The 25524-nt window shown below is 45.2% G+C and overlaps 1 protein-coding gene across 1 annotated transcript in view; it reads right to left on the reverse strand.

Moving 5' to 3' along the window:
- The window catches only part of plch2a (phospholipase C, eta 2a), an 82262-nt gene that overhangs the window by 37221 nt on the left and 19517 nt on the right, over positions 1-25524 (reverse strand). The window contains 4 exon segments of the mRNA XM_056299740.1: positions 1095-1215; positions 1419-1622; positions 3022-3115; positions 10196-10366. Coding sequence (XP_056155715.1) covers positions 1095-1215; positions 1419-1622; positions 3022-3115; positions 10196-10366 — 590 coding nt within the window.

Raw genomic sequence — 25524 nt, forward strand, 5'->3', positions numbered from 1 at the left:
CTCACACATACACACTGTTTTATCTGCAAAGTGCCAACACTGGAGGGGTAATGAAAACTAAAAAGAAGGATCTATTGAGTCCCTGCTTGAGTGAATGATTGAGTAGGTGAGTTAGCAAGACACTGAGGGGGTGAAATGAACCAAAGAATGAGTTACTGATCGACCAAGTGAAGATTAAGTGTAAAAAAAAGAAAAGGTGGGCGATATGACAGTCTTTGTCATGATCATCACCAGTTATGACTGTGTTACCATTTGTTCTCACAGGAAGAGCACAGACTTGTAATATCATAGCAGCTTACAAAGTGTGCACAAAGCAACTTCCTATCTTTCCGTAGCTGTTCACAGTCATTGCTTTTAGAAAACTTTAACTGTGTATTTTTACCCAACCTGTCACTCGCAAATACACTGTTAGTCATCAACGCAGACAAACTTGACTGGATATCTAGCTTCAGCATTCATACCTCACGTTACCACCTGAAGAAGGGCAAAGGTTTAATATGATTTTCTTGCTCCTTTTGCAAACAAATAACTGATTGGGAGATGTCTCAAAAAGATACAGATTTGCTAAATTGAATACAACTCAAAGTAGAAAAAAATGTAAAATTCTCCAAGATCAGTTCAATAAAGAATAATAGAAAGAGCCTCTTCGGAAACGTCATAACTCAACATCTGGCTCAAGTGCATCACTGCAAACAGCTGTGCAGCCACACTGGGCTCATTCTATCACCGCAAACAAAGTCATCTGAAAGAATCAGTCAACAGGAAAAGAAAAGCAAATGCTTACAAGAGGTTTGGTTACTGCATTTTTTTTCACATATTTATATTTTCTATTTATTTTTTCTTACATTTTAATGTATTTATTTATATTTATATAATATTCAGTTGCATATTTTGCAACTGTACTTGTTAGCATGAGCTTTATTTCGCACTAATTTCCAACCTAACTTCTGAAAGTAAATGGAAAATAAATGTGAGGCAGTTCATGAAAATTTCTGAAAACACTGTGGTAAGATTGTTTGTTTATTGCACACACCTAGCGTGAGAGTAATTGCGTGTTTTTTGTATGTCTACGTGGTGAATTGTTTCAAACTTACTCGTTTTTGACAAAGGCGTACTTATTGATGGTCTCAATGACATCTTTGAAGAGAATCTTGGAGGTGAGGGTGTAGCCGTGATGGACGATGGGCTCACCATCTTGCCCGTCCCAGCAGTCAACTGTGCAAAGGGGGGCAGGACAGATAAATTTGAATATTGACAGATGGCTTAATGAATGCACTGTTTAAGTAAATTAAAGGGCAGCCATTTGTTTTCGTAGCCATTTTAATTTATCCCCAGTTAATTGCATCATCTTGTGAAGGTCACGCATTTGCCAAGCCTATGTCAATGCTATGTGCAGGAGTCCACGTGTCCATGCTGACCTTCCACACAGCGGCAGCCAGCCTGCAGCACCCAGGCATACATATCCACCCTGGACTGGGACATGAGCTGGTCACCCATCAGGTAGGTGTTGTGGGAGGAGGCAATGAAGTAGTTGCACAGTGGCTGGCTCATGTCCTGGTTCACCTCATAGTGCTCCGGGTTGAAGATGTCCCCCTCTGGACTGCGCATGTAGTTGGTAAACCCTTGGGGAACAAAAAGAAAAAGCAGGAAGATCATCATTTCCATGGAGAAGGTTTTTAAATGCTTCATTTCCATCCCAGACCAACTGCAGCGTGGCCCTGCAGGTGGTCTGGGATGTCTTTGGACACAGCTCTATCAAAATACACAGTACTAGCTGAAACCTCTGCCAAATGCTCCTGTAAAGTAAAAGACAGTTTAAACAGGGAGAACGCTTCATTCAACAGCTCAAAAACAGGCCTCTGCCACTTACTAATATCATTTATCCCAAATTTGCAAGAATGGAAAATTCTTTGCCAAAGCTAACCCACCAACAGACCAAGAAGCTAATTTTTTTTTTTTTTTTTTTTTTTTGATTTTTCTGTGTCCCAGTCACTGCTCCACCCCCTCTGCCGATCCGGGGAGGGCTGCAGACTCCCACATGCCTCCTCCGATACATGTGGAGTCGCCAGCCGCTTCTTTTCACCTGACAGTGAGGAGTTTCATGAGGGGGACGTAGCACGTGGGAGGATCAAGCTATTGCCCCCAGTTCCCCCGCCCCCCCGAACAGGCGCCCCAACCGACCAGAGGAGGCACTAGTGCAGCGACCAGGACACATACCCACATCCGGCTTCCCACCCATAGACACGGCCAATTGTGTCTGTAGGGACGTCTGACCAAGCCGGAGGTAAGATGGGGATTCGAACTGGCGATCCCCGTGTTGGTAGGCAACGGAATAGACTGCTACATTACCCGGACGCCCCCCCAAGAATCTAACCTTTATCATATTCTTTACTAGCTGTATAAAAGACAGCAACAGGCTATGCAGAACAGCATGCATTTTATGACTAAAGTAGAAATATGGTTCACTATGAGCTCATGGACAACGCTAAGGTAGAAAAAAACTCTTTTACATCCTACAGAGCACTACATTTCATCAGTCAGTACCAATTAGTGGTATGGACTCTGATTTTCATTACAGAGGTCCATACATTATAATTACTGACATTCACAATGCACTATATAGAAGAACCAAAAATATGGTAGATTGTTAAAAGAAGAGGCGATTACTTTATATGATAGCTAGAAATATGCCTACCCAACTGAGCAAGGGCAAAAACAGGTAGACGGAATAGCCCAACTAATGAATAAAACCAATTACAGACAAGCAAATAAAACAATATCAATTAATTTCCCCAATCAACCCAATAAGCACCTAGTGGATAAGATGCTGCACACCGCCCACCTAGTAAGGAAAGGCTACTAACAAAAGCTACGAATTGGACTGAGAGTAAATTCTCTAAGTAGCACTCTACTTTGAGGGAGCCTATGGGGTAGGCAGAGCTCACTAAAAAAAGCTAAGGACAGAAAGCTTTTCCTTAAACCTGTAAATATGACAAGAAAGGGCAACAAGAGTTCTCTTACCATCAATACCCAGGACCCCCTGTTTCTGGTTTTCAGAGCATGGCTCGAATTTGTTGATAATCTCCAAGCAGTGGTCCTTGGTCACCTTGGTCATCTAACAAGAGGTAAAATTAAATGTACATTACTCAAATATTCATCATCAACAACAACGCACACTGAACACAGGTTGATTAAGCCTGTATGCTCAAGAACTGGAGTTCCCCATGAGGAATTTAGCATAAGGTAGTCCTTGGTACGATAAGTGACTGATAATTCAATTAGGAGAGCTTCACGCACACCATTTTTCTCCCCATGCAGACTGCAGAATCCAACTGCTCACTCGACAGCTATTCTGTTAGACTGCCCGGTTGGTCGATCAGAGTCCCATCTGGGTCAATCATTTTAAGCCTGACATAAATGAATGGGGGTGGTGGTACTATGTCTCTGCCATCAGTAGTGGATGGTCCCTAAACACTGTGAGTGATAATGTGTTTGTTAGCATACACCCCAGGAGGAAGCTGGAAGTGCAGCGGAGCGAGCAGTGGGGAAATCCTGTTTTGATGCTCACCCTCGATAATGCTCGCTGGACACTTGAGGTTTTATCTTATTCGACTTTTCCGATTCAAACTGCATGCAAGTGACAGTCGTGATGCTTTTCAATAACAGCATCTCCTTGTGTGATCTTCCGAGATCATTATTCAAGTTCGGACTGCAAGGGTAATGAGTTCTGGCTCACGATTCGTAATAAACACTCCTCGCTCTCTCCACTGTCCATTAAACAGAGAATTACAATACAATAATTCATGGCCAAACTCCAAAACAGCCAAGATGTGGAGTGCTAAATTCAAATTTATTTTCCTTTAATTCAGGCACAAAGAAGTGGATATAGAGAAAAGAGTCGATAATGTTGCCAACAAATAAGAGTTGTGCTGCATCTTGGAGTTATTTCAAGCAAATCCTTTGTCAAAACAGCTCCTCAGTTAGAAGAGCAGAGAGCAATATGAAATGCAGAGAGACAGAAATAAATGCTCATATAATTAGGAGAAAATATGCCCCCCTGTGAAATGAACCATCACCCAACTATCCAGAGGCTTCTTCTTTCAACATGACTTTTGATGCACATTAACAAAACCCTGGACGAGTGAAAATTAGCTGAGAAAGCATACAATGGGGGGGGGGGGTAAAATGAGCAGATTCTGTCTTTGTCATTTTCTCTATTCAGTAGGCAGTGGTGTCAATGCTGAGATATAGTTGATCTAATCACAGAACCTCATGCTGGTGATGGTGTTGATACAATTACACACAGATATTAAGCATCACTTCCCTGCTGGTGAGCCCATTAAGCGTCTGGTCTGCTATCTTGCAGAGAAAATAATTCCTGATGGCCGACTACAGCCTTCGGTCACCAAGTCTATGGCCTATGGTGGCACAAATTAAAACCCGTTACTTGGTGGGGGAGCCCACAGGCTGCTTTCAACATTGATTAGTTTGGCATCAAGAACTAATGAGTCGCTCTGAGTAGCTGTAAACTGCCATGGCTGATTTCATATAACCAAACAAGTAAGCGTCCGCTGGTGCTGTATAGGTTTGTTTTAAGGGACATCCAGCCACAGGACAAGTCATCAGATAAATGGCAGGTTGCGTAGAAAATAAAAACAGTAAAATACAGATACTATGAATCATTATAAAGTGAAGAACTCGCTTTATAAATCTAAGAGTTAAAATGAGTAATTAATAAGGACAAAACGATTTTATGAGTTCTTCAACTTGAAACTCTGTAGAAGCAGCTGAATGCATTACCCGAGTATAGTTACTGAAACTGTTAGAGATAATGGTCCCTTGTGGAGTTACCCCTTAGTAAAGACAGCGGTTACTTTTAAGTAAAACTGTTCAAAGCAAACAATATTAAGCGTAGGACGTCAAACATGTGTTACAAGTTCTGTGTAAAGATACTTTTTCCTCTGATGTTTTAGAACACAATGAAATAATGATATCAAGCATTTTTTGGTCATAAAAAGGATTTGGAGTTAGTACAACTATAGAGGGCGCCATACACGCAAGTGCAAAATATCTGAAAAGAGAATCTGGCGATGTAATAATAATAATAACAATAATAATAATAATAAACTTATATAGCGCTTTTCTAACACTAAAAGTCGCTTTACAATAAACGGCAGTGAAACAAGACAACAGATAATCATAACACAGACATACAGGGGGGGGGGCTATGAGGGGGAGAAGCGGCAGCCACACTCAACGCCAGCCGTACTCTCCGATGTAACAAATTAGTTTCGTTATTAATGCACTGCAGATTTGTTAGAGTCATCTGAAGGTAGTTTTACTTTCTCTCCCTCTCTTTCAAAGTATTAGGGTAAAATGCCATTGTACCATGCCCCATGAACCAAACCATGTAGCACCAACACCACCAGGCACCAACTTCCAAATCCATATACATAACCAAAACATTGAACGATTCATGGTCAGTCTATACCATGTACACCACAAAATCTCTCTTACAACTGTAATGACTATGCACCTCTTATCGTTTCCGTATTAGTCATTCATGATGGATGACAAAGATCCATTGATTCTCATTATTTCTACTTTTTTTTTTTGATTTTTCCTCCCCCCTTTCTCCCCAGTTGTATCCGGCCAATTACCCCACTCTTCCGAGCCGTCCCGGTCGCTGCTCCACCCCCTCTGCCAATCCGGGGAGGGCTGCAGACTACTACATGCCTCCTCCGATACATGTGGAGTCGCCAGTCGCTTCTTTTCACCTGACAGTGAGGAGTTTCACCAGGGGGATGTAGCACGTGGGAGGATCACGCTATTCCCCGCAGTTCCCTCTCCCCCCCGAAAAGGCGCCCCGACCGACCAGAAGAGGCACTAGTGTAGCAACCAGGACACATACCCACATCCGACTTTCCACCCACAGACATGGCCAATTATGTCTGTAGGGACGCCCGCCCAAGCTGGAGGTAACCCAGGGATTCAAACCGGCAATCCCCGTGTTGGTAGGCAACAGAATAGACCGCTGCACTACCCGGACGCCCTGACTATGTGCCTTTTACCATGTCCTTATTAGTCAGCGATGATGGATGACAACGATCCATTGATTCTCATTATTTCTAAAGGTTATTGTCCTTACTGGAGACTTTCAATTGCCTCTTAACACCTCATTACTCATTGTTAGTTACATCTAACTTTTCATCGGGTGTGGACGGTTCCTCCGAATCCTCCGCTGTGACTGTGTTACAACAGATATGCTCAGCTACAATGCACACATGTGTAACTATAGGATAAATTTCACAAAAATCAACATGTTCCTTGCGATGTCTTCCCTGTGCGTGATAAGCACTCCTTTTCTTCTCTTCAAGCTGGCTTAAACCGACCAGGTTATGGCATGCATACATAGACGGTATTGCTATCAGCAAGGCACAACTGCCACACCAGAGCTCGGGCTCCACCTTTGTTGATGTGTGAGTTTTGAGCTAACCCTATCAACAGATGAGTAGACTACAGCAGACGTCCTCACCCAACATATCGTGTTCCCTACCTGGCTTTCAACAACCGGCGCAACACAAAATGCCACATCACTGAACTGCCTTGCTCTTATCCGAAATATGGCTTGCCTTAAATGCATTCTCTGCATTGTTTCCCTATTGATGTATTTGTTTTGTGCAATATGTGTTCCATCTTGAATGTATGTCCCAATTTCAAGTTAATCTTATCCACTTTACACCTACAGAATGATTGCTTTCAAATTTACTACAATACCTTTGTTTTCTTATCAACACCTATTTTATATTGATGTCTATTGGCCAGTGTCGGTTCTTTTGAATTATGCTGATGCCTCTTTTGCATTACATGGTTGATGAATTGTAGCTATTTTCATTTATTACCCAATTTGTTGTTGGGTCCACTGAAATCAGCGTCTGTCACTGTAGTGTAACATGCATGGATAAATAGACTCGCTGGCCCTTGGTTAATGGGTCGAACCCTTTGGTCGACTGGTTAATGTTGTCGCCTGTGGTGCGGGAGACTCAGGTTCGCGTCCTGGCTGTGGCGGTTCCCGGGCTGCCCCCTAAATTCGCTACATCGGTGTCAGAAGTGGGATGGTGACACTGTGACGATATCGGAAGCGTGTGCACCCAGAGGCGTGAGGGAGCTGATATGCTGAAGCGTGGGGATGCACTTCCCAAAGGAGGGGTTAGTGTAACGTGCACGGATAAATAGACTCGCTAGCCCTTGGCTAACGGGTCGAACCCTTTAGTCGACTGGTTAACGTTGTCGCTTGTGGTGTGGGAGATCTGGGTTCGTATCCCGGCTGCGGCAGTTCCCGGGCTGCTCCCCGAATTCGCTACATTGGGGGGGCAGCCCCATGACTTTTAATTCAACTGACTATTTGCAAAATAATGATCGATGCACCAATCCACCAGTCAGTTTCTAGCAACTGTACTGCTTCTTCAGATACTTGAGCAGCTTTTGTGCAACACCACAGTAACGCTGTCGTCGACAGAAATAGCTAAGATAAATGATAAAACAATTTACAATTTCATTCAGCAGACACTTTTATCCAAAGTGACGTGCATCTGAGAGCTGATACAGCACAAACAAGGATCTAGTCAGGAGACAACAACACGAGTTAAGTGCCATAAAGCTAAGTTCGAGTCTGAGTCTTAAAGATGGACAGGGACTCAGTGGATCAAATGGAGTTTGGTAACTCGTTCCACCACCGGGGAACTACAGAAGAAAAGAGCCTGGCTAGTGACTTATGGCGCCGTAGTGGAGGAAGTGCTTCAGGTTGGTGGGAGTCGTTTTAGTTGCTGTTTTGTAAGCGAACATTAAGATTTTGAATTTGATGCGGGCAGCGACTGGTAGCCAGTGGAGGGATATGAACAGCGGAGTGCCATGTGCTGGTTGAAGACCAGATGTGGTGCTGCGTTCTGGATCATCTGCAGAGGTTTGAACATACATGCGGGGAGGCCTGTCAGTAATGAGTTGCAGTGGTCACTGCGTGATCTTACGAGAGCCTGTACCAACATGCTCAGACAGGCAGGGTCTGATCTTCCTGATGTTGTACAGGGCAAATCGACACAACCGAGCAAATGAGGCCACAGGAACCTTAAAGGCTGGTTGGTCATCAATCATGAAACCCAAGTTTTGGGCAGACTGTCGGTGTCATTAGGGAAACTTCCATCCATCCATTTTCCAAACCGCTTATCCTGCTCTCAGGGTCACGGGGATGCTGGAGCCCAACCCAGCAGTCATTGGGCAGAAGGCGGGGAGACACCCTGGACAGGCCGCCACTGTCACACTGGGCCAACATACACATACACTTGCTTGCTTGCTGGTTGTCCATCGTGCCCGATGATGACCATCTTCTTCTATTTGTGGGTCCTTTGAGGACTCAGATAGCAGAAGATACCTGCGCAGAGATGGTTTTTAAAGTGGCATGGGGGGTGCGCTTCTCCCAACGCCACATGACTTGATTGTAGAGGAGATGGTTCCAATGGCAAGGGGGATCCCTAGACGACCGGCACCTCCACACAACTGCAGGGAGCTGCCGGAAATCCAGTTTTTCGGAAACCGCCTCGAAGCGTGCCGCCACAGCTTGCTTTTCTGTTGGGGTAAGCTCCCTTAGCCTTATGCCTTCCAGACTCACCCACAAGGCAGCGGGGCAGTGGTTGATAGGTGCAAGGGCGTGTCCACCAGGGTGGGCCTGCACACCATATCTCTGGGGCCCACTGCTGCTCCGAGATCCCCTGCCAAGTTAGCCTGGGGCCGCAAGACCCCAGTTACCATGTGTGGCCACGGGGAGGCCTGGCAGGAGTCTTGGTGAAGGAGAGGCTATGTACTGGCAAGGGAAGGCTTACACGCTAGGACGCTTCCCTATTCGCCACAAAGGCTAGCCAGCGGCAGCAAGCTAAGGGCAGGAAGGACACAAGCGGGTTGGAAGAACACATGCACCTTCCCTCCAACTACACACTGCTGCACTAGACGCATCACAACACCCTGTGTGTATGTACACACACACACACACACACACACACACATACATTCATACCTAGGGACAATTTAATATGGCTGATTCACGCGACCTACATGTCTTTGGACTGTGGGAGGAAACCCACGCAGACATGGGGAGAACATGCAAACTCCACACAGGATGACCCGGGACGACCCCCAAGGTTGGTCTACCCAGGGGCTCAAACCCAGGACCTTCTTACTGTGAGGTGACCACGCTAACTACTGCACCACTGTGCCGCCCATTAGGGAACCTGTGATACAGATTCTGATTAGCTATCGGGACAACCTGCACGGGTAAATAATAGCGTTTTTTTCCTGAAAGTTAGATAGCCATAACAACAACAGCGACTAAGAAACGCAAGACTCTAGAAGACATTCTGCAAAAGGTGAATTGTATTACATGTTAGCATATATATATGTATATAATTTTGTCGTCCTGGGTACAACATTAAACTGCAACAGTCGGGTTGTTGGCGACTAAACCGGCAACCCCCACTTTCAACCCTTGGGTTGTGAGGACGGTGTGTGGACACCGAGCAGGATGAGTTCCTCTGTGAACCAACGGCCATCCACACCTGGAGAGGAGATAGGGACCACCAGGTACTCCCCCTACTGAAACACAATGATGACTCAACCAATGTTGAGGTGTCAGTTGTGCTCCTATGACCTCCATAGGTTACGGAACTGATGATGATGATGTCACTTTGTGGGTTGTATCTGCCATTTCTTCTTCCCTTACAGAAACCATACTCTGCCCTTCTTAAAGTCAAACCCTGCAGTATTGAAAAGTTATTGTGGAACTTTTAAGTCTGTGCAGCGACCCCCCTCCACACACACACACACCCCTCCCCTGCCCAAATACAACATAAATCATTCAGCGGCTGTCACCTGCCTCTGCATTCTTCCATTGCTTATTGGAGGCAGTGAATGGGTGGCTCCATTAAGACTCGCCCTTCTTTTCAGACTCTTGCCACCTATTATTGATTGCTTTGTGTCACCGTCACTGGTGGAAAACAAAACAGAACATAATGGCTGTGACTAATGGAAATTAAAGCCATACAAAAGAGGATCCTACTGGAGCAAGGCATGTAAATAAAGGAAAGAAAAGTAAACAGATGTGGAAGGTTACTAGGATGTGTGTGTGTGTGTGTGTGTGTGTGTCTACCTTCTGCTCCGTCTCCAGGAAGCGGGCCAGGTCGTCAGCGTCTAGGTGGTCCTTGTGGTTGCTGTAGGTGAGCATGAGCAGGTACAAATCCCTGCGGGTGGACATCATCTTGTAGAAGGAGCAGAATTCCTCGAAGCCCAGCGTACCCTGGTTGTCGTCTGTGTCTGCCTCCTGTAGTCACAGCAGAAGTGACAGGCTCAATGTTAGACTTACAACCTGTTGCTCTGAGCTCCCCAACGGTAGGAGAATTGTTGAACAAGCATCAGCAAGGAAGACATATGAAGGTGTAGTCAGCACATTCAGCTGAACGTCTGCACACTGAGCACTGGGAGTTTGTTGCAGGGCATTTAAACAGCGGTTTCTACATTAGAGTTGATCAGATTGTGTTTACTTGTCCTATGTAAGTGCTTTAAAGGACATTAAATGTAGTGTTAAGAAAAAAAAACAGGACTGGGAAATCCTATGTATTCAGGTATTTTGGTTGGATAGTATTTAGTAGGAGTAGGGAAACTAAGTCTTTGGTACTCCGTTATATACTATGGCGAGCCAGGGGCCAAATGTATAAACCATGTGTACACACAAGTGCACCCACGCCACTTTCCACGCAGGTTTACGAATGTAAAAAAAATCCGCTGATGGTGAGAGTGTGCAAACTGGTACACATCTTTCACACCATATGTACCTTATACGCAGACTTGTGAGTCTGATTAGTGTGACGCTGTGAGCTGGCGAAAAAGGATTATGAAAGTGTGAATTTGGGTGGTATTCTATTTAGAGGTTTTTTTCTTTCACTACATTGTGTTAGGATGTAATCTGTAGGTTGCGTGAGTGGTTACCAACCTTTTTTTTTTGTGGAGGGGGATTCCCCTCCCCTTTTCGCCCCAATTGTTCCCGGCCAATTACCCCACCCTTACGAGCCGATCTGGGGAGGGCTGCAGACTACCACATGCCTTCTCTGACACGCGGAGTCGTGAGCCGCTTCTTTTCACCTGACAGTGAGGAGTTTCACCAGGCGAATGTAGCGCATGGGAGGATCACGCTATTCCCCCCAGTTCCCCCTCCCCCAGGAAACAGGCGCCCCGACCGACCAGAGGAGGTGTTAGTGCAGTGACCAGGACACATACCCACATCTGGCTTCCCACCTGCCGACACAGCCAATTGTGTCTGTAGGGATGCCCGACCAAGCCGGAGGTAACACGGGGCTTGGTCGGGCCCACCCCCTGTCCATCTACAGGTTTTGACAACAATCGGGTTTTGGCGACAGGGCCGTATCAGCGGGAGCTCGCGGACAGATCGGGCATATCCCAGTCTACCCTGAGCCGAGTCATGCCCATGGTGTGGGGTGGTATAATTTCTTTTCAGTAATTGATACATCAGGTTCCCTTACACAGCAGCTGAACAGGCCAACATCACAATGCAATTTGCGGCAACGTCTGGTTTCCCAAATGTAATCAGCGTTATTGACTGCAACAAGGGCACCTTGGAGGATGAATTTGTTTATGTTAATCTGAAAGATTTTCGCTCCGTCAATGTCAAGATCATTTGTGATGCGCAAATGATGTTAACAGATGTGGTTGCCAAATTGCCCGGGTCAAGGCACGATTCATTTATACCGTCTCAAAGCTGTGTGGGGGAAGAGACACAAGCCGGAGCAGCGCCAGATGGACGACTTCGTGCTAAGATGTGATGAATTACTGACCTTTGATAATTACGCTGTTTCCGTTTCACGCAATTTAAACTATTGAATGCACGCATTTTATACCCTCAGGTGACAACAGGTTTGCATTGATACCATTTACAAACCCTCAGAGTGCACAACAGACACACTGTAATGTGGTGCAGAGCCGTGCACGCTTCGTGGTAGTGCTGCATTGGGCTTTTACGAGGGAGACGTTGCACTTGGATGCCACAGGTGGTCGACCACCAGCCAGGGAAAGTTTGCAAAATTATACGGGCGTGTGCTGTGTTGCACAATCTGGCAGTGAGGAAATGCAGCCCCCTTCCCACCTGAATGCGTCAGACCTGATGCCTCCCCGTTGAACCAGATGCCGAACACCGGCCAGCTGCAGCAGCGGTCCAACTGCGTCATGATGCGATGCGGCGGCTCTGAGCATGGTCAGTCAAGTGAAGGTTGTGTGTGTTTAGTTAAACAAGCAGAGGATGGATACACTTTTTTTCCAAAGGTTCTTTTAGCGTACAGCTTATTTCACTTAATGATTCCCTGATTGTTGCTTACAATTACCCCAGTTCCATGGCAACGTTACCGATTGAGTTTATAATTTCAGGGGGCATCTGGGTAGCGTAGTGATCTATTCCATTGCCTACCAACATGGGGATCTCTGGTTCGAAGCCCCACATTACCTCCGGCTTGGTTGGGCTTCTCTATGGACACAATTGGCCATGTCTGCGGGTAGGAAGCCGGACGTGGGTATTTATTGGTAGAGGCATGTGGTGTTTTGCAGCCCTCCCCGGATTGGCAGAGGGGGTGGAGGGGTGACTGGGACGGCTGGGAAAAGTGGGGTAATTGGCCAGATAAAATTGGGGAGAAACACGGGGGAAAAAAAGAATTTAGGACACAGCCAGTAAGGACGTATGCACGTATCGGGGCAGGCGATGGCTGTGGCTGCGGCGCACTTGCACTGGATTCTCTCCCCCGAACCTCAACCTGTTCGCTGGAGGCACCAGGGTCTTCATCAGAATCTGTGAGCAAAATAGTCTACACTGCAACAAAGGACAAACTAGTCTTTATTTATTGCAAGTCCGATTAAAATAAGATTCAAACTGGGCGACTTCCCAACTTCCATCTGGGCGGGTGCATCTGTGTCTTCTAACTCATCTGGCACAAATCCACTAAACAGAAGTCTGGCCCAGGATGGAAGCCATGAGCGTATCAAGCGGAGAGAGCACCGGGGTCCCCTCTCCTCCTCCAGTAGCTCGTACACTAACGCTGTGCGTAATAATGCGCCTCTTGGCCTCACGCTTGAAATCAGACCACTTGTTTAATCTCCTGCAGGGTCTGTGGCTCAGAACTAACTGCGTTCCCTGCTTCAGCTGCTGTCTGCTATTTAACCTGTTTCACTCTGTTGGTAATGCCACAGCTTAGGCTTCCAAATAATACACGTTTTCTTCTGTCAATCTGATCAACCATTAGTTCAACTTCACAGTCGGTAAAATTGCGCTTCTTCTTCTTCAATTGCTTATGCTTCCGCCATTTCCCCTCTAAACTTTATATGCAAACCAGGCAATTGGGGGGGGGGGTGTTGGAAGCCATTGACAGTATAACTGTGGGCATAGTCTGATGACACATGCACATGATTTCAGGATGACTGAGATCTATGAGGAAAAAACACGTAGGAACAGAGATACATGGGCTTTTATAAATCTGGCGAAAACACTGCGTATGCATGTTTCCTGTTTTGTGTGTAGACAGATTTTTACACCTGAATAGACACAAGAGTTTTATACACCTATTAGTCCGTCCTCATCTGGCTGAAAGTATACCCACATGCATACGGCTCTCCACGGCACATAACTGAGTACCTTCTCCACGGCACATAACCGAGTACCAATCTCCATGGCACATAACCGAGTACCAATGAACCAGCAGATAAATTGAAGTGCTGGTAACACTCAAATTTACCTGCTGACTCTTGTAAGTCACTTTGCATAAAAGCGTCTGCTAAATGAGTGCTAAATGAACTAAAGTGATAATTTCCCCATAGTATTAAATCAAGTAAACATTTTAAACAGCCTTTATTTATCAAGTAAACCAACTGACCATGTAAATAAAGGTGATTTTGGGAGGTGACTTCAGTGTTCTGAGCCCATCCTATGGTCTACCATGCACAAAGCATGATTTAATATCGCCGTGTTGGTGTTATTCCCACAACATCATGATTAAAAGTGGTCCAGGACCGTCACTGCAACTGACCAATCACGTTGTTGTGCTGTCGTGCCTTTGCGACACGGGGAAAAAGACTGGAAAAATACCAAAGCTAACCTAACATAACCTCAAACTGACCTTAACCTAACACACGCTAACCCACAACTGTCTTTTCCCCCCAAGTCGCAAAGGCAGGACAGCACAACAACGTGATTGGTCAAGTTGCAATGACTGTACTGGAGCAACATTAATTAAGATGTCGTAGGATCAACACAGCGATACACCACACACAAATAGCCCAAATCTTATACAAGCTAGTCCTCACAATTCATTCTGGGAAAAAAAAAGGTTTTCCTTCAAATTCTTTTTCCCCCCCTTTTTCTCGCCAGGCGTACCGTCCAATTACTCCACTCTCCCGAGCCATCCTGGTTGCTGCTCCAATTCCTCTACCGATCTGGGGAGGGCTGCAGACTACCACATGCCTCCTCCCATACACGTGGAGTTGCCAGCCGCTTCTTTTCACCTTACAGTGAGGAGTTTCACCAGGGGGATGTAGCACATGGGAGGATCATGCTATTCCCCCCAGTTCCCCTTCCCCCCCGAACAGGCGTCCTGACCGACCAGAGGAGGCTCTAGTGCAGCGACCAGGACACACACCCACATCCGGACGCCCGACCAAGCCGGAGGTAACACAGGGATTCGAACTGGCGATCCCCGTGTTGGTAGGCGACCGAATAGACCGCTACGCTACCTGGATAACCCTTTCCTTCAAATTCTAGAAAATTGGATGGACCCCCCACTCAAAAACAACAGGCTATTCCTGCATACTAGAAAAAAAATCAACAAGTGTTTGTTGTGAGAAACACCATGGCGTTGTCCATGATGTGTTCCATATGCCATGCTGCACTGGAGGTGACTGCACACTGTAGAGGGATGACGTCTGTGCTGGTAGGTTCTGCTGAGCAGCAGAACACACACACACACACAGTTTCACACCCAGTACTCCCTGGCATACAGAAGCTCTCGAGTTGCAGACATAAGGCAGAAAACCTTACATCACCCTGACATGGCGTTTGACTTGGCGTATGTTTTGCTGCAACACCTCTTGCAATGATGAACGTGAGACACATACATAAGTGAAAGGTACAGACGCATACAGATATTACGGCTCATCTTACAGAGCGCATCATAAAGCGACGGTTTAAATGAGCATACGGCAAGTTAGTAGATTCAAAACTGCTCCCCGTGGTCAGCACTGTGTATTAATAACTTTAAGTGGAGCGATATATAAAACTATACATGTCCATCCTCTTAATTTTTTTGCAACTAATGATAGTTATTAGAGAGCAAAGATACTGGTTAGAGAGAGACAGAGAGAGAGAGAGAGAGAGAGTGTGTGTAAACTGCATCCTTTTCAATACTGCTAACTAAAGAAATGCTGTCAGAAACAGCTAAATCCACTTATTCGGGACAAGTCTTAGCCCAAGAAGAAGAACATTGAGAAGAGGACTCACAGTCAGTCAGTCATTTTTCATTGGACTAAAAAAACCTTCAATCTGAGATTATTCATTCCCCGTTCATTATACAGGAACCCGGTGAGCAGTTAAGCTGTTCGCATGTTTACGCTTGGCACACCAGCTGGGAGGCTGATAAATAAAAATCTCCCATCAGTTAGAATGGCTGTCCTTCCTTTTCCCCCTCTCCTGCTCCGGAGTTTGACTCCACGCTTTGGTAAATCATAAAGTAAATCTCTTGCCTGAGCAGTATGGCTTCCTCTCATGTTTGCTGGGCTATAGCCACAGTAAGCCAGCACTGGAAAAAGGTGACGCCTGCTATACACCAACATCAAACCAGCAGAGCACAGCTGTGTGTGTGTGTGTGTGTGGGGGGGGGGTCAATATAAGAGAATACCTATGGTCACTAAAAGCTGACAGCGAAGGTGCAAAGTTTAAGAACTAACATTATGTGTCCTTCTACTGGGCAAAAAGTCAAGTCCACAGGTCCCTCTTTGGTTGTAAGCCGGTTAAGCCAAGAAACCAGCCAGAAGATTTGTAGACACAGTAGCCTAGTTTTCATGCATGTTCTCTCTTTCTCTCTCGCTCTCTCTCTCTCTCACACACACACACACACACACACACACACACAGCCAGATTTGTCCCTGGTGTGTTTACCCTGCCATTATATCAGCAGCCATCTGTGTCCCAGTAGCACCATATGGGTGATGGTCAACAGGCTTATTTAGCAAACCAGCTAATTCCCACTGAGGACCGAGACAAAGACACCAGTTCAAGCCAGGACTTTATACACCAACAGGGCAACAAGATAATCCTAGCTGCTCGTCCGAGTAAAGCAGTTAGCATCTAACAGGCTAACATCTGTAGCATGTACAATCAGTCAAGAGGTATTTACCAGTCATTCACAATTTGTCTTTAAGTGAATACACTCAGCAGCCTAAAGTGACCATCTAAGCCTATAAATCCTCTCTTAATGGGTTACCCAGAAACGTACACAGATCTCTACTGACAGCAGTGATGGTTAGGTAAACCAGCAGTAAGTTGTGACCCACTTTTATTGTACACTATCTTATATAAAGATAGAATGGTGAGGGTTTTAGAATTTACACACAGTTACTTGGTTGTCTTTATTACATTAATTCCCTTAGTGCAGCGGTCGGGAACCTATGGCTCGCGAGCCATATATGGCTCTTCTGGTGACGGCATATGGCTCCCAGACAATTTTGAGTTGAACATTTTTTTTTAAAAAAAAATCAGTTTGGAACTGATTTTAAAATACTTGTGATATTTCGGGTCACGGGTCACCCGTGGGTCGGGTCGGGAACCAATGGCTTGCGAGCATGTCCGGGTCATTGTAAAGGTGAAAAAAATCAATTTTATCAGATAGCCAACTAGTTTATCCGCTTCAACCCTTGTAACGGAAAAGATGGCGAAAAGAAAAAAAGACGATGGTTACCGTGCATTCCAGGCTGCGTGGTCAGAGGAATCTGCATTTGTGGAGAGAGCAGGATCTGCGGTATGTCTAATATGCAATGATAACATTGCATCGATGAAACGGTCAAATACAAAGCGGCACTTCGATACGCACCATGCTTCATTTGCATGGAAATCTCCAGCGGGGGACAGACAGCAGGAAAAGGGCATGCGAGGAGCTACAGCGGAGAGTGCAGACGAGTCAGCAGCAACCACGTGTGTGGACCAAGCAAGGTGACGGGAATTCCGCTAGCTTTGCGGGGGCTTTGGCAATAGTAAGGAATGGAAAGTCATTCACAGATGGCGAGTATGCCAAACCATTCATGCTTGATGTGGCCAATGAACTGTTTGATGACTTCCAGAATAAAGACAAGATAATCAAACGAATAAAAGACATGCCCCTGTCAGCAAGAACTGTGCACGATCGTAGCATCATGAGGGCAAATCAAGTCGAGGAAACACAAATTAAGGACATAAACGCCGGGACATACTTTTCTCTCGCGTTAGATGAGTCAGCAGACGTTAGCCATCTATCTCGGTGCAGTATAATTGCCAGGTATGCTGCAGGTGACACACTGCGTGAGGAAAGCTTGGCTGTTTTGCCAATGAAAGGGACGACAAGAGGAGAGGATTTATTCACGTCTTTCATGGAGTTTGCTAAAGAAAAAAAACTACCGATGGATAAACTTATTTCTGTCTGTACTGATGGTGCACCCTGTATGTTGGGGAAGAACAAAGGATTTGTAGCGCTTCTCCGTGAACATGAAAAGAGAGCCATCCTAAGTTTTCATTGCATCCTGCACCAGGAGGCGCTTTGCGCTCAGACGTGTGGCCAGGAGCTTGGCGAGGTGATGTCTCTGGTCATTCGAGTGGTCAACTTTATTGTTGCCCCAGCTTTAAATGATCGCCAGTTTAAAGCTCTGTTAGAAGAAGTTGGGAATCATTATCCCGGTCTGCTTTTACACAGCAACGTGCGTTGGTTGTCAAGGGGGAAGGTGCTCAGCCGTTTTGCAGCTTGCCTGAGTGAAATCCGGACTTTTCTTGAAATGAAAGGCGTCAAGCATCCTGAGCTAGACAACACTGACTGGCTCCTGCAGTTTCACTATCTCGTGGACATAACTGGCCATCTGAACCAGCTCAATGTGAAAATGCAAGGTATTGGAAATACAATCTCATCCCTTCAACAAGCAGTGTTTGCATTTGAAAGCAAGCTGGGAGTCTTTCTCAGGGACATTGAAACAGGTCGTCTTCTGCACTTTGAAAGACTGCAACAATTTAGAGATGCATGCTTAGCAAGTGACTCCACTCAACATCTGGATCTCCAGCAGCTAGCTGGCTTTACGTCCAATCTCCTGCAGTCATTCAAAGCACGTTTTGGAGAATTTCGCGCGCGCACTGGTCTTTTCAAGTTCATCACTCATCCACATGAGTGTGCAGTGGACAAAATCGACCTGACATGCATCCCCGGGGTCTCTATCGGAGACTTTGAGCTGGAAGTTGCTGACCTGAAGGCATCAGACATGTGGATGAGTAAGTTCAAGTCACTTAATGGAGAGTTGGAAAGTCTTGCGCGACAGCGAGCAGAGCTGGCGAGGGAACACAAGTGGACAGAAATTAAAAATCTTCAACCTGAAGACCAGCTGATTCTTAAAACTTGGAACGAGCTTCCTGTGACATACCACACAATGCAGCGTGTGAGTATTGCCGTATTGACCATGTTTGGCTCTACATATGCATGTGAGCAGTCATTCTCGCATATGAGGAACATTAAGACCAACCTACGCTCACGTTTAACTGATGGAAGCCTCAACGCCTGCATGAAGCTCAACCTCACCACGTATGAACCAGACTACAAGGCCATCAGCAAAACCATGCAGCACCAGAAGTCGCATTAAAAGTAAGACATATTTAATTTATTATACGTTAAAAATACTATATGGCCCTCAATGAAATATATTTAGAAATATTTGGCTTTTATGGCTCTCCCAGTCAAAAAGGTTCCCGACCCCTGCCTTAGTGGTTCGAGGGCACTCAGAGCTGTTGTGAAGACATACTAATGGCCTAATCTGAAAAGGGGACATATCGATGAAAGTTAAAATAATATCTTCTAAGTATCCATTCATCCATCCATTATCCAAGAGCTTTTCCCAATTGGGGTTGCGGAGATTCTGGAACCTATCCCAGCAGTCACTGGGCAGCAGGCAGGTGGGGAGATACCCAGGACAGGCCGCCAGTGCAGCACAGGGCTGACACATTGACACCTAGGGACAACTTAGTATGGCCGACTCACCTGACCTCCATGTCTTTGGACTGTGGGAGGAAACCGGAGCACCCGGAGGAAACCCACGCAGACACGGGGAGAACATACAAACTCCACACAGAGGACACCCCGGGACGACCCCCAAGGATGGACAACCCCGGGGTTCGAACCCAGGACCTTCTTGCCATGAGGCGACTGCACTAACCACTGCGCCGCACTAATATATAATCTGAATATAATATAATCTTCTAAGTATTTAACTGTATTTCATACGCTGTTCTTATTCTGGCCGTCTACAAATTCACATGAACCTATGAACAATGTTAATGCACCGAAGCTCCTGAGGAAGAAACCTTCAACATTTGATGAGGCGTTAACTCTGGATGGTTTAGTATTGTGCTAACAGTCTGGAAAATCATGAACATCTTTTATGTTTTGAATCTGAGTGAAAAGAGTGTTGGCCTTGTTCGTTTCTTAGTCTATTGACAGTGTCTTCTGAAGGACACTGTCTCAAAGTTTCAATTGATTAGCATGGCATTCCTTGAATAGGTCATGTCGTATAACAGTCAGTCAGAAAAAATACACAACTTCCATGAAGCCACTCAGAAACAAAACCTCATTTTCCCCTTCAAGGAAGAATGAGATTCCTCCCTTTCAAGGACTTTGCATCTAAAAAGGATAAAACTATTTTCAAAAAGAGAGGAACACTTACGTAATAACCCCTACACTCTATAAGTCACAGTCTATTGACTTATTGGAGGCATGATAGTCAGAAAATAAAAAATATCAATGCTAATCATTTCCACCAATAAAAAAGCAGGAGACTTTAAAAACAGAGTGAAAGAATCAGAATCATATTTATTGCCAAGTACAAGAACATACAAGGAATTTGTCTTAGTATGCTGGTGCAAGCAGGAGAGATTAACAGTAAATAGTAACGTTAAAAAGAATAATAAATATAATGTATATACAAGATAAAAATAAAATAAAAATAAAAGTAAGGTGCAGTAAGGTACAATCACCACTGGTTCAGAGTTGTAACATGAGAGACCATGTGGCAGCTCCCAATGCCCGGCACTGGATGGCAGGAGCTGTATTTACAAAAAGTTAAAAGAATTTTAAGAGGTTATTTAGAGAATAGGAGTTGTTTACAGGATAGTGTAGGTTTTATGCAAGGTGTCCATATACAGAGAGCACAGTAGGGAAGATAGAAGGGGGGCAGCAGTGTCAGGCTCTATCGGGGTTTTTAGAAAGGTCTACCGCTATAAGGAAGAAGCCATTCTTGTGGCGTGAGGTTCTGATTTTTACAGACCTTAGCCTATTGCCCGAGGGCAGTGTTTTGAAGAGACTATGGCCTGGGTGGGAAAGGTCGGCCATTATCTTCCCTGCTTGCCTCAATGTCCTGGAGGCATACAGGTCATGGAGGGAGAGAGAGCAGGTTGCAGCGAATCACCCTTTCAGCAAAGCGAATGATACACTGCAGTATGCCCTTGTACTTGGCAGTTGCAGCAGTGTACCAGATAGTGATGGAGGAGGTGAAGATGGACTCAGTGATGACAGTGTAAAAGTGCACCATAATTAGTTTTGGCAGGTTGAACTTTTTCAACTGCCGCAGGAAGTACATCCTCTGCTGTGCCTTCTTGGTGAGGGAGCTGATGTTCAACTCCTACTTGAGGTCCTGGGTGATGATGGTGCCCAGAAAGTGGAAGGATTCCAGTTTCAACTGAGGAGCCACACAGGGTGATCCAGGTCCATAACCATTTCAACTGTCTTTAGAACATTAAAGCTCCAAGCTGGGAGAGCTTGTCCTGCAGCAGATCCAGGATGATGGTATTGAAGGCAGAGCTGAAATCCACAAACAGGATACTGGCATAGGTTCTTGCAGTGTCCAGGTGCTAGAGGACAAAGTGGAGCACAATGTTTCCTGCATCGTCCACAGACCTGTTTGCTCTGTAGGTGAACTGCAGGGAGTCAAGGAGTGGGTCAGTGATAGTTTTAAGTTGGGACACAACAAAGTGCTCAAAAGACTTCATTACCACGGAGGTCAGGGCAATGGGTCTATAGTCATTGAGTACTGTAGTCCTTGGTTTTTTTGGGCATGGTGATGATGGTGGAGGTCTTGAAGTAGGCTGGTATGTGGCATGTCTCCAGTGAGGTGTTAAAAATGTCTGTGAAAACCGAGACACATGATTGGTACAGTGCTTCAGAATCTGGTCCAGCTACTTTGCGAGGGTTCTGTCTCTTGGACAGCCTGTTAACATCCCTCTCCAGGATGGAGAGAGTCAACCTTGTGGTAGAGGTGGAGGGGGCCTCTACTAAGGTGGGCAGTTGTAGAGAGGCCCAGGCCCCTGCTGAGGTGGGAGAGGAGGAGCTGGTGGTCTAGAGCTGGTGGATGGAGTCATGGGGGATGGTGTCAGGACTAGGGCTGCACGACTAACCGTATTTAAAATGCAATCTCAATTCATACCTCTCTGTGATCTCATTCCTAAATGACAACGATTGTGCTACATTTTCATTAGGGACATCAGCTGCATCAGCACAAACGCTCCTACTTTCTCCCTGAACAAATTACAATGCAGTAAGGCAGTAAGGAAAATAAACCAAATGAGAGACTACCAATGAATGACAATGTGACAGAAAAGTTGTGCAAGGACAAATAAAAATGACAAAATGAATTCAGAAGAAAACCGCACCAATGGTGATGAGGACGAGATGAGGAATCTAACCAACCCCACTATGCTTGACCCGAAAAAAGGTTCAAATTCTGTGGTATGGAAGGATTTGAATTCAAGCAAGACAATGACAGTCAAAATCCTGTACATTGCAAGCAATGTTTTCATGGTGCTTGCTGATGGTAAGTCAGTCTGCATGATGTTAGCAGAGGCTAGCTGCTCCCGAATTATGCTAATTTTGGAGTTGAAAACTTCAAAAAAGCAGAGCATTGTTCATTAGAAAGGTTACTACTGTTCATATTGGTTTCAGGTGACGAGAGTTCCAGAATTCCCTTCAAGTGTACTGATGATATTTGCATAATAGGATGTTTTAGCTGTTTAAAGAGCATTTTTGTAATAGAGCCTATGATCTGAATACATTTGTTTGTGAACAGCAAGTTCAGTCTTGGTGCAAAGCCTCTCAAGGCGCCGACCTATAGCCTTGAGTTGATGTAATTCAGGTGTGTACCAGGGAGCAGTATGGGCCAATGAGACAACCCATGTTTTCAGGGAGGCTAAAGTATTAAGTACAGAAGATAAAATATTATTGTAGTAGTCCATAAGATCAGGGAGTGAGGAGGTGGGGGCAGGAATGGGGTTCGAAGTAATTAAACTGCTAGGATCATCTGGATTAACAGATCTGATGTTGCGGTATGATATGGTATGATGCACCCTTGATTTACTGAGCAGTAGGTTGGCGTTGAATAACACAGCTTTATGGTCAGAGATGGGTAGTTCAGCAGAGGTGACGTTATCTGGTGCGATGCTGGGGCAGCAAACTAAGTCAAGGATATGACCCTTGGTGTGGGTTGTAAAGTTGACATATTATGTTAGATTAAAGCAGTCTAACATTGCTTTAAAATCTTTAATGAACATATTGTCACTGTTATCAAAATGAACATTTAAATCCCCCATTAGGATTATTTTCACAGACATTGCACTAAGGATGGCTAAAACTGTCGCGAGTTCAGTGATAAAAATATTCAATGCCTTAGGTGGTCTGCACAGAGAAGCTATAATGATGGGTGTAGGTCCATACAGCTTAACAGCCAGCAGTTCAAAGGAAGATTGATCAGGTAGAGAGAGTGGAGTTAGTTTTATACTATCACAATAGATCAGCACAAGGCTGCCTCCTCTCCCTGAAGACAGAGGTTTGCATATGTAAACAAATCCTGGTGGAGTTGCTGAATTTAGCTGTAGAAAGTAATTCAGTGACTGCCAGGTTTCTATGAGACATAAATAGTCCAGATTGTGTTCTGTGATGAAGTCATTGACCAGAGGGACTTTGTTGGTAATAGATCGGCTACTGTAGGGGGCAAACTTATGACAGGTCGTGTGTATATTAGACGGACAGCTCAGGTTGGACGATTTGGAGACAAAGCAAGAGAGGCAAGATTGAGATGGTTTGGACATGTGTGGAAGAGAGATGCTGGGTATATTGGGAGAAGGATGCTGAATATGGAGCTGCCAGGAAAGAAGAAAGCCAAAGAGGAGGTTTATGGATGTGGTGAGGGAGGATGTGCAGGTGGCTGGTGTGACAGAGGAAGACGCAGAGGAGAGGAAGAGAAGGAAATGGATGACCCGCTGTGGCGACCCCTGACGGGAGCAGTCAAAAGTAGTAGTAGTTTTGCCATAGCAGCAGCACCGCAGGGTAACACCACAAAAAGTGGTGTGTAATCACCTTAAACGTCAGCACAAACTGCAATATGACAAAGCTGTAAAGGCTAAGAAAACATCAGCAGAAAATCTTTGCCGCCTGCCCACACAGACATCAATAACAGGAACCTTATACAGTGCCTCACCATACCCGTCAAGCTCCCATAGGCACAGGGAGATTACAAAGGCAATCACTTATCACTTGGCCAAAGATATGGCTCCCATCAACATTGTGGAAACGAGGGGTTTAGGAAAATTATCAGCACAAGGGACGGCTGGTATAAATGGGTAAGCCCTCCCTATCTTTTACAATAGATATGATGTTGTTATTCGTCTGTCGCAGCGACGAGGACCATCTAGTCATCCTGTGATGGATGACTCATGACTTGCACAATGATAGAGTGAAGAAGAGTTGTGCATCATCAACTCCACTCTCTCGTCCGAGACCAGCTACTACCTGTGGCAAGACTAGTGAGACGACTGGTGATGGAGACGGGTGCAGATTTTTCCTCAGGGTTTCTTCCCGAAGCCTTTCCCGTAGACGGGTATACCCGCAAGGCAGGGGAGGTTTTAAATCAGAGTTTTCCTTCCCCTAGATGAACTGCCCGACAGGCTAATGAGCTTCATCTACCCAGGTTTTAAATCAGAGCTGTCCTTCTCCTAGATTGGCTGCCAACCAAGGCTAACGAGTGCAATCGACCCAATCAGGGGGTTGAATAGATATGATAATTATTGGTGGAACCTAGAGCAGCAACAGCACCAAATACACATCTACTACTACTACTACTACTACTATTACGTTTGGCTGCTCCCATTAGGAGTCGCTACAGAGCAGATCATTAATTTCCCTCTCTTCCTGTCCTCTGCATCTTCCTCTGTCACACCAGTCACCTGCATGTCCTCTCACCACATCCATAAACCTCCTCTTTGGTCTTCCTCTTTTCCTCTTTCCTGGCAGCTCCATATTCAGCATCCTCCTCCTAATACACCCAGCATCTCTCCTCCACACATGCCCAAACCATCTCAATCTTGCCTCTCTTGTTTTGTCTCCAAATTGTCCAACCTGAGCTGTCCGTCTAATATACTCGTTCCTAATCCTGTCCTTCTTCGTCACTCCCAGTGAAAATCTTAGCATCTCAGAACACATATGTTCAGCATTTCACGCTGCCAGTTAGTGTCCCTATCAAACAATGCCATTTATATTTTTAACTCATTTTCCTTTCACTCTGACAGCTGAACACTTCAGTCAGTCAATGTTCTGAGCTGCTGCCTCAAATCCTACAACTTCAGCAGTCGTTTCGTTTCACTCTAGCACCTTCACAGGCCTGCCCTAGGTTTCTCTTTTAAACGTCTCACACTATTTTGCTTCTTTATAATGCTTTAGAAACTGTCCTAGCCATTTACTTCGCCACACTTTCAGCTGTAAACTTCATTCAAACTTTATGTTCAAACACATCAGCTGTGTATCACATTGTTCCGAGTGGCTGCAATGATGCGTAAAGCTTTAGCAGTCATTGCACTTACCGCATTTCACACTTTGTACTTCTTTATCCTCATGTATACCTTTTTTTAAAAATTATTTGTAGACTTACCTGCTACCACATAGCACCTTCATCTTGAAACGTCATTCAAACTTTAAACCATTCAGCCACTCTGGCTGTGCCTCACTGATGTGATTGGCTATAGCTTTAACAATCACTCTACTCTCCTCTAACACCCTCACACCCTAGCGCCAGTTTCTTCTTTCAACACTTCACACTATCTTAATCCTTTGTACGCTTTAGAAACTGTTATACCCATTTACTTCTGCAAACTTTCAGCTATAAACTTCA

This window comes from Lampris incognitus, chromosome 2, assembly GCF_029633865.1.
Source record: "Lampris incognitus isolate fLamInc1 chromosome 2, fLamInc1.hap2, whole genome shotgun sequence".
Lineage (NCBI taxonomy): Eukaryota > Metazoa > Chordata > Actinopteri > Lampriformes > Lampridae > Lampris > Lampris incognitus.